Source organism: Arachis ipaensis, chromosome B10, assembly GCF_059453495.1.
Source record: "Arachis ipaensis isolate K30076 ecotype BB chromosome B10, ASM5945349v1, whole genome shotgun sequence".
In the NCBI taxonomy this organism is placed as follows: domain Eukaryota; kingdom Viridiplantae; phylum Streptophyta; class Magnoliopsida; order Fabales; family Fabaceae; genus Arachis; species Arachis ipaensis.
The window spans coordinates 146,255,048-146,265,069 of record NC_142435.1 but is presented as its reverse complement, the minus strand read 5'-3'; the positions used below and the strand labels follow the sequence as shown (position 1 = coordinate 146,265,069).

The 10,022-nt window shown below is 32.6% G+C and overlaps 1 protein-coding gene and 1 long non-coding RNA gene across 3 annotated transcripts; one reads left to right on the top strand and one right to left on the bottom strand.

The window, feature by feature from the left end:
• Window positions 1-529: 529 nt before the first annotated feature.
• On the bottom strand, window positions 530-6,324 carry LOC107621282 (zinc transporter). 2 transcript variants are annotated; one of them, XM_088485713.1, is made up of 11 exons: window positions 6,009-6,324; window positions 4,978-5,170; window positions 4,779-4,864; window positions 4,404-4,488; window positions 3,857-3,935; window positions 3,599-3,729; window positions 3,423-3,509; window positions 3,209-3,321; window positions 2,596-2,726; window positions 1,441-1,554; window positions 530-1,004 (listed from the first exon to the last, which is right to left on the bottom strand). In XM_088485713.1, the coding sequence occupies exons 1-10, from the start codon at window positions 6,062-6,064 to the stop codon at window positions 1,442-1,444; spliced, it is 1,074 nt and encodes a 357-aa protein (XP_088341839.1). In that variant the 5' UTR covers window positions 6,065-6,324; the 3' UTR covers window positions 530-1,004; window position 1,441. The 2 variants fall into 2 exon arrangements, with proteins under 2 accessions (XP_088341839.1, XP_088341836.1); XM_088485710.1 differs by having other exon boundaries at window positions 530-976.
• Window positions 6,325-7,238: 914 nt separating this feature from the next.
• LOC107624348 (uncharacterized) lies at window positions 7,239-9,885 on the top strand. The gene is made up of 2 exons (XR_001616849.3): window positions 7,239-7,657; window positions 8,986-9,885. It is a non-coding gene; the product is annotated as an uncharacterized LOC107624348 (long non-coding RNA).
• Window positions 9,886-10,022: the final 137 nt, after the last annotated feature.

Below are 10,022 nucleotides of genomic sequence, written 5' to 3'. Positions count from 1 at the left end.
TTAACATATATTCTTAAAATAAATTTAGATTAGTATATATTATTATTTATTAAAACAACAAAATTTTAAATACTTGATATAATTAAAATAAGATATTAAAATAATTAAAAAATTAATTTATATTTTATATGTATACATGTCTGTGTTCTGTGTCGTATCCTGTGTCCGTGTTAGTGCATCATATATATTGTACACTTTTTTCAAATTAATACATAATTTGAAAATGGTAATATTGAAAACTTATTCATCAAATAAGTTATAATTTCTTTAACATAAATATTATTAGCTTTTTACTTAAACAATCACAAAATAAATAAAATTAATAACATTTTCATTGCATATGCATTAACGACATTAAGTATTTCATTTATATTTAATGATAGGCCAATATTAAGTCTATTTAAAACAATTTAAAAGAAAAATAAACGTGTCAATAAAAAAAATTAATATTTAACCCAAACGTCACCTACTTTACCCATCATTTTATTAGTCAAAACATATATGAGTAGCAGTTTGTCTCCAGAGAAAATGAAGCAAAGGATAACCAGCTGGTTGATCCAGTAATTTTCATTAAAATGTATAGTCAACTCAACATACATGGGTGTCAGTTATACCAATATTCAAAGAACGCCCAACAGGACCACAATATTTTCTTTCTTCCCCATTTGTGACAGAAAATTACTCCTAAACTACACAAAAAACTTCCAGACTAATGATCCTGTACGAAGTGAAATAATGAACTGTGTAGGTTAAACGTACTTCATTCTCCCAAAGATCAGATCAATCATTATAGAACTTGATGGTTAACATGCTTTCTGCCCTAAGTCCCCAGAAGTGGTAGACAGTGCATCTTCACAGAGAAAGAACAACTTTTGTGCAACAAGTGCGCAGAATGAAATTGGCGGCGACACTCTCACGGCATAACTCGACATGGAAAGAGGCTCAAAATTTCAAATGAAGCCATGTCTGCTCTTACCTGGCAAAAGGAAAAACAAACCTTACACCTGTTCATACAGATGCAACTGGCATTTAGATACCCTCATTATATCCTAATTTCCCAGTAAAAGGCAGATTTGCAATCTGTTTGTTAATGCTTGGTTCATAACTTCATATACATATATATTCTCATTATCTGAATGCAATTGCTTATATTTTCCTTTTATCTTAAAATCAATATGAATTAAAGAAAATATGAAATGGAGCTTGCGAAAACTGCTGATCAACCAATCAACCATTCAAATAATGATAGTTAGTGACTCATGCTTGAAATTGATTTCACTGGTCAACTAAATTTTTACATATATAGATTACACAACAAAGCCCTTCATCCACTAGGTGATCTCAGTTTCCATATCTAGATACTAATCAAACAACAGGCACAAAATATGCAACAAATTTACTCCCCACAATAAAAAAAGCTTTAGGGATTAAAATACACACCTCAGGTTGGTAGCGAGGACATATGAATTTGACTATCGAATTCCCCATTTGATAAATCTGAAGTTTTTATTGAATCCGTTCTACTGCGATCCAATGAAGTTGCTTCATATATCCCTAAATAATTTAATAGCAGGAGCCAGGAGTTAACAAAAACAAGTTAGACAGAAACAACGCACAGTGAGATAATGCAATACTGTGCAGAGTTGGAACAACACCATATGTATTCATGATTAAAGACAAACTATCTTCAAGACTTCAAACATATAACACCAAAGCCTTTTTTATAGATATATAGCTATATTTAAGTCTAAGTCCAGTTATTTTTCACAAAAACATAATTACTTAAGCCATTAACATTGAGAACTACTTTCAAGTTATTTGAAATATCAAGTTCTTCAGTTATGGCTGGTAAGTAGGTACTTGAAATATCAAAACTCTCCCACTATCATATTTATAAAGACACTAGTAAGAAGGCAATAAATAAGAAGATAATATAAATAATTAAGCATCCACTTATTCAGGATAAAAATGATTCTTGAAATAATCTCTTCCTAGAAAATAACCTCCATTAGAACGAGGCAACAGGGAAAATCCACAAAAAGAGACTCAAAAGGAATAAATTACTTTAATTCTTGTTTTGGATGAAAAACTTTGTAAGAGAAGCACCTTTGGGAAACTAGCATATACTAATCTTGTCATTAGGGCTTATATTAGAGAAAGAAAGCACAAAATTAAGAAATAAATTGGTATTCTCTAAACACAATGTAGCAGGGTTTGCCCAGCCTGTCTGTAACTTCGAGATGGAAAATCCCTCAAAAAAGAATCACATCTATAATACCAAAGAACAGATAAAACAGATAAAGCCATTTATGAGTTAGCTGCATTTTCCATTATCAAGGAATGTGTTATCTGCAAGTGAGAACAAAAACCAAGAAACCTAATAAGCTACAAATGGTACCCCAAACTCGTGACTCCAACAACTAGCTACAGCACTTAAGTGGTTATTTTAACATACCACAACTTGGAAGTGCAAACCTATTGAAAAATAATTAGAACAGACAAGACAATGAAACAGCCACTTCATTGCTACAAAAAATTCCATGGGGAAAAAAATAGGTGAGGATATTTGTATTTAAAAATAATGACTGGACATACCAAAACCTAATATTAAGCAGCAAACCGTGAAGCCAATGAGAGAAAAATCCATCTTGTACACATTCTCCATGATGATGATGCATGCACCAGCTACTGTTAAATGTCTTGGTGAAGAGAAAACCATGTGCAATCTACAATAGAACTACAACTTTCAGTTGTTTCAGAACCACAAAGGGAACCCTAAGAAATCCATCATTTTATTGTACACCACACAGAACTCTTATTATACTTCGGAGCTCATCATATTACTTTAGAACTAACCCTACCAGATCTGAAACCAATATTTTTCAAACATTCAATGGAGTCAGACAAAGTAAGCAAATTATCTCCTGGACATGGAACTCTAAATTCATATCTGAAAATTGAAGCCGATTTTCCAATAAGATGAGCTGAAAATTACGGCTGAAATACAATTAATCAATAGTTAGCAAGTACAACCTTGTCTAACAATCTAATGAGCATACAAAAAACAACTGCCAACATGAAAGTTTGCCGTTCATTCACCTTGTCTAACAATCTAGAGAGTATACAAAAAACAACTGCCAACATGAAAGTGTGCTGTTTTTTCATTCATTTATCCACTAGAACTTATGGTAACAGTGTCTCAACATACCTCTCCTCTGCTATACTGTCAGCATAGAATATCACAATGTTTCCAAAGAAAATAGTGCTCAAAAAGGCCCAAGTAGAGAATGGCAACTTTCCACTATCGCCAGAAGGTGAACCCTGATAATCAAACAGATGGAGAAAAGGATTACAGATAATTGTCAAACACCAATGAACCCAGGAAATTAAAATAATAATCAGAAACATGTCATAGAACTCACTATGATCATGTCCCACATGGCAAAAGGAAACATAAAACATGTTGCTGAGGCAATTGTTAAAGCATGAAGCCGCCTTTTAAGTTGATTCTGAAAACATAAAATGATCAGTGTGTCAGTGATAGATAGTATGATCCAAACAAAATAACTGCAATTACATTAATATTTAATGCTACTACCTTAATTGAAACACGTCTCGCAATCACCCTTCTGAGGGCTGATAGGATTCCAGCCAAAATAGGAACTAGCATTTGCCTCAAGCCCAGAGCTTGTTCAGTTTGAGCCTCTGAGTCCTCTCTATCTTCCCATGGTGAGTTCCAGTTAAGTTTACAACACTTATGGATAAGATGAAAAGATATTTTGGTAGCAAAACTAGCTAATTTATACAATAAAATAAAATGAAAAGGGTGAAAATAACTAAATCTGAATGAGGATATAGAATGGAGAATAAGTTGCTGTAGCCCAGCCTTCAGAAAGCAGGTATAGAGATGCCAACATTGCAACTAGGCCACCTATCTGGTTCAAAATAAGAAAGTATCAGCCTGATTAGGGAAGATGTTAAACATATTGCATAAATGACAACCAGTAGGACACATCACAACATTTGATCTATATACAATTTGAATTTTCTTTTTTTTTTTTTTATTATGAAATTAGAAGTTATACAAGTTCACATTTTCTTTTAACAGAAAAACAATGTTGTGTTCCATTGGAGAGTAAAGAGGAAACTATATACGAGATCTTTCAAAATTGGAAGCAAGAGATAGAACAAGGAACATGAAATAAATCAAGAAACAACTTTCTATTTGGATTTGCAAGTCACTACCAACATATTATGTTTGAAAAGACAGGAGGGGGAAAATCATTAGAAATAGTGGGGGAAGAAAGAGGGGGGGGGGGGGGGGATTCAAGGATAAGTCTTTTAATTCATTTGGGACACATTTGTATGATATATCTATGAATGTTACAATCTGAAAGTTTCACCTTTTTCCACAAATTGCTTCTCCTCCCATATAACAGTGCAGATAGTACCCCAAGGACAGCACCAGAATACTCAGACAGTATTGCTCTGAATTAGTAAGAAAGAGAATAACTATGTTAAGTTCATAAATAAAAAATTAAAAATCTGATTTCAAGCATCACTCAACATGCGCAATACTAATATACTGAAGAAATAACTATATAATGATGGCAGCTGACAACAATTGGTCAATGACAAACTGTAAATCAGTTATCAGGGATCTATGCGAATGAATTTCATTCAAGATGCTGCATGAGTAAAAAGACATAGTTAAAGACTAATAATATGGCACACTAATCTTACAAACTAAAATTTTCTACAAGCATACTAAAACCAACCTAACTGGTCCACATGATCTCAGTCCCTTTCCCCACAAGACAAAATACAGTGCTGTTATAGCACCATTTATTATGGATGGCACAACCTGAAAAACAAATGGTACTAGTCAAGGACTGTTCATATCACTAAAACCTTTGGATATGAATGTATTGGTTTGTATATAGCACTCTGCCCTAAGATGAAAACAGTTAAATTTACCTGTGTATTAGAAAGTGGCCTGCCCTTCCAAGGCTTTTGCAAAATCAAAAAGAGGATTGCTGCAGGAGCTATGCAGGCAAACAAGAAAAGAACAACCGAAGCTCCACTTTGGGTTAAGTAGCGATACATGGAGTATATCGACCATATCCTCATGAAATTTGCAGCAACATGAATAATTTGCAATGGTGTTTGTCTACAAACGGAAGATTATCATCAGCACGCTAAGAACAAACCCAGTCACTAATCAGTATGGCATAGCAGAATGTCACTAGACTCAGAAATTCCCGAGTACAATAAAGCTTTTCCCTACTGCACCACATCAACTACATAAATCAAACAATATCTTTGTATCTTACCAGAAACCATATCCACAAACACTGAAACACACCATCTAAATCCAAGCTCTTCTTACTAATTTTGTCTACAAGTTAGAACTGCCAATTTTTAAATATTTTCCTACCAAACATCCAATATAATCTTCTTAATCTAGCATCCACTATCTTGTTCTCCCAAGACCAGACCACCCAAGACTTTCTTATATTATCATTATTAATTGATAAGTCCCATAAAACTAGATAGTCATGTCTTTCCTACAGTAAATGATACACCAAATTTGTCCACAATCCACACTGATTCCTAATATTATCTTGTCTACTGTGTCAATGTGTCACAGTAACATACTAGCACTGAGCCAACTACAAACACAAATCAAACTAATCTAGTACATATTAGACAGCATGGTAAATATTGGTAGGAATAATCATCATAAAAAGTTTGAACCAGTGGCTACAACCGAGTTCTTAAAACAACTGAAACATTAAGATAACGACTACAATCAAACGCTAAAACATTGGCGCACTAAAAAACACCATAAAGCAGAAATCTCCTATTCCATTGTCACAGGATAAAACCCAATAATAATAAATATTGCCACAAATTAGAAATAACCGTTTAATAATGTGCATATCCAAAAGCAAAATATTAGAGAAATGGGGAGAATTTTAGGTTTTTCTCTTGAGATACAATTTTACCTTAGAGGTTGAGGAGGAGAACCTCGATCCGCCGGGAATTTGTTCGGGGACATCATCGTTTACGGAATCCAATAGACGCAGAGAAAGATGACGATCGAAGGGAGAAATGAAGAGTGAAGAGTGTGACGCTTCAGAAGAAGCAAGTGTAGCTGAAATGAATCACAAATCCATGGCAGATTTCAGAGCTTAGTTGTTTACATCGGAGTCTTCTCTTTCACTTCTCTTCTTTTTTTTTTTTTGGTCGTTCCTTTCTCTTTCCTTTTTTTCTCTTCTATTTTTTTGGTCAGGATCATGCCTTTCTCTTGAATCTTGATCCTCAAGTTTCACTGGATTTTGGGCCTATATTGGGCCCCCAATCTACCTCTCTTAGAATTTATTTTTTTTTTACCAAAGATAAGAGACTCGAACCCGCAATCTCTTAATCGAGTATGGAGAGACTATGTCACTTGAGCTATTATTCATTGGTTCCTTTCTTACAATTTTATTTGTAATAATAAAAAAAGATTAATTTTAATGCACTCAAAGTGTTAAAGCGTTTTACATTGTTGTATTATCACATTTATTATTTTAGATGATCATTCATAAAGTCAATATAAAAGATAATTATTTTTAATTTTTTATTAATGCAGTATTACATAATTAAATACATACATCAAAATTAAATTTTAATAAAAATTGAAGAAAAAAATATAAAAGATCAAAATAAATCTTTAAATTTTATTAGTTAGTCAAATTATTCCTAAAATTTTTAGGTGTTTGCTACGATACGTTGATAAATTAATACGTATCGATACGTTTAAAATATGGACAAATAACAATAAGACATGTGGAATTTATTTTTCACGTCAGCATTTAATTTTTTCTTTTTTAAATATATAGTATATCACCACTTTTACTAAAATACCCTTTTAATTAAATAAAAATAAAAAATATTTATTTATTTAATTTTATAAAAAGACTTAAATACCTTTTTTGTATATATTAGACAAAAATTATTTTTTAAATTAATTAAAGTGTTTAATTTTATAATTTTAAAATTTAAATAATTTAAAAAATAAAAATAAAAATACATTTAACAAAATCATTTGTCTTTTCATAAATCCTAATCAATCATTCATACCAACAAAATTAAATAAATTTAAAAAATACTAAACAAAATCATTTTGTTCTTTGTTTACTGGTTCTCACGCAACCTTCATCTATAATTGTTCATACAAAAAAGTCATCTGAAAAACTGAGAAAAAAAATAAAAGAACAGAGCTTCGTGTCTTCATCTTCTCGGTTTCTCACCAGCACACTCTCAACGAACGTCTCTCTCATTCCCAATTCTGAGACTCAAACTGTCTCTTCTCTCTCACTGCCACTAGAGTCTCTCTCGATCTCACTAGATTCTCTACTCGTTCACACTCACCAGCGTCTCGTTGCTGCTCTCGTCTCGTCGCCGGCATTTCAACGTCTCACGGCCTTCCCTGGGCTCCTCCTCGCCGGCGACAGAAGCACTCATCAGATCGTCGTCGCTCATCGTCTTCTGGTTTCAAGTACTCGCTGTCGCGAGTCGCCGTGGATCGTGGACCGTCATAGGGTCGTCAATTGCTTCGTCGCTCGTCCTCTTTTGGGGTCGGGTCCTCTTCGTCACCCAGTCGCCGTTGGTAAGTCCATGCATCAGCACTTTCCCTGTTCTCCCTTTCCCAGATTCCCTTCTCCTTGTATTTTGAGATGATGTTGAATTGGTAATCAATTAATTTGTTAGTGATTGAATCTTGAATTTGTTGCTGTCTTGCTGAATAATCACCGAGTTTAATTTTTTTTCTTTGCTAAAAATTATCAGAGTTGAATTTGTTGCTGATTATCATCGAACCTTGAATTTGTTGCTGGCTTGCTCAAACACCCCCTATTATGTTTTCTATGCACTACTTGTGTATGTTACAGTTTTCATATGACCGGGCTTACAATTTGTTGCTGTCTTGCTCAAACACCCCCTATTATATTTATCTCTACAGTTTTCATATTGTACATTGCTTCATGATTTCAGTTTGTTTTTGCATGATATACTTCAACTGATAGCTTATTTCCCCTGAATGAATTAAAAAAAAAATTGTAAACTGAACATATACACCATTCGGGTATTTGGATCAAATAAAAGCAAACAAGCTAAACCCCCAATTGACAAAAGGAAAATACAGCCAGTCTTATTTCCATTCACATTTCACATATCTCTAAATTTTATAATATAGATAGAAGATGACTCCAACCATTGGAAGGAAAATAAAATCTTGAATGCAAATTGACATTCAGAATTGTAATGGTTCATATAACTTTAAGGAAGCCAGTAAATAACAACAAATTCAGAAATTAATAAATATGATAATGATAAAAGTAACAGTTAAGAGAATATATGAATATGTAAACTTTTAACATTAAAAATGCAAAGAGATATTTTTTCTTCTTATGTTCTAAAACATAATGCAATCGGATTACCAAATGTTCAAGCATCAAATACTAACTAAAGATTAATGTTTCTCATTTATATGGTCTAACTTCCCTGCTCACAACATACATGCTCATATTGTACATTACTTCATAATTTCAGTTTGTTTTTGCATGATATACTTCAACTGATAGCTTATTTCCACTAAGGTAGTTAGTGATATCAGTGCACTTAGGAGGTTGTATTATAATATGTACAAATTTTCTTATTTCACAAAAATAGTTTTGCACTTGGTTGACTCAGTTAAGTAACAATAGAAGAAGGAAGTATGTAATGCATGAATCATAATAAAATAATGGCCCAATTAAGCAACAAGATCCATTAGTTTGCCTTAGGTTTCTTCAAATTTATTACCATGATAATATTCTGGGGTAAAAAGTAAGTGAAAGATTACCGTGCAATTTTATGTTCATCTGTCCTGGTTTTTTTTCCTTGGTACTGTTCACTAATTTAGACAAGTGCTTTTCTCTAATATGCCTTCATTTTCAGGATTGTCACAATACACATATTTCATAACAATTTGATCACCGGTGAAAACTCATACAGCAAACTCTCTTGTTGATTTGAGGAGCTGTTTAATTTAGCCAACTCAGATTTAAGTGCCACTTCTCAGTACCAATTTAGCATTACCGGTTTTGAGCTCTATAATGAATAGGTCCTGTTCTCTTTTACTTACTGTATACAACTTTTCTGGTATCCACTGTTTGCTTCCTGGTTTTGGTTGGCAATTTTCTTGTATACAACTCTTAAAGTTGTTTATTTAAAAAAAGCCAAGTTCCTAGTTGTTTATAAGTTATCTTGGAAGTGATTATACTCCCTGTACAGATTGCACAAAATATAAGAACTCAAGTAAGACTTTATGTCACTATCTAGCTATTCTTTGTAAAATGAGTGGAGAAACTTTAATTTTCAGGAGGGGGAGACTCACATAAAAATGGCAAAAACAATTTTTTTTTGTAGTTGCTGACGTGTTACTCTGTAATTGGTTATTTATGTTACATTTTGTAACTTCTCTTTGTAACAAAAATTACAACCAAAATATATATTATTAGAGATGTCAACCAACTATTTTAATGGTGTATGCATGGAAATGTGGAACTGTATTATGTAAGATTATTATATATCTAGATCGCATGCATGGACTTCTTCAATCAAAAGGAGGGAAGACATGGTAAAGGATGATGACACTAAGAGGCTCTACCATTTCTACTTTAGCAATAATTTTGTATATTATTATTACTATTATGCATAACAAGTTTGAACTCTTAAGTTAGCTAGCTGAATTTGATTTACATATAATGGTTTTTCATATGAAGCTATTCCATGAAATATTTTCCCTTAAATTTGTTTGTTTAGTTGCATATTTTAATGCACAATCTTCTCAATGAACATTACAATGAGCATGTAACTAATTTAAAAATCATGGCTTGTAACTTTATTGTTGTATTGATGTGAACAAGCTTGAAACTTACAACCAAAGGTCATAACAACATTCAATTAAAATCAATCCCACACATAAATGGGGA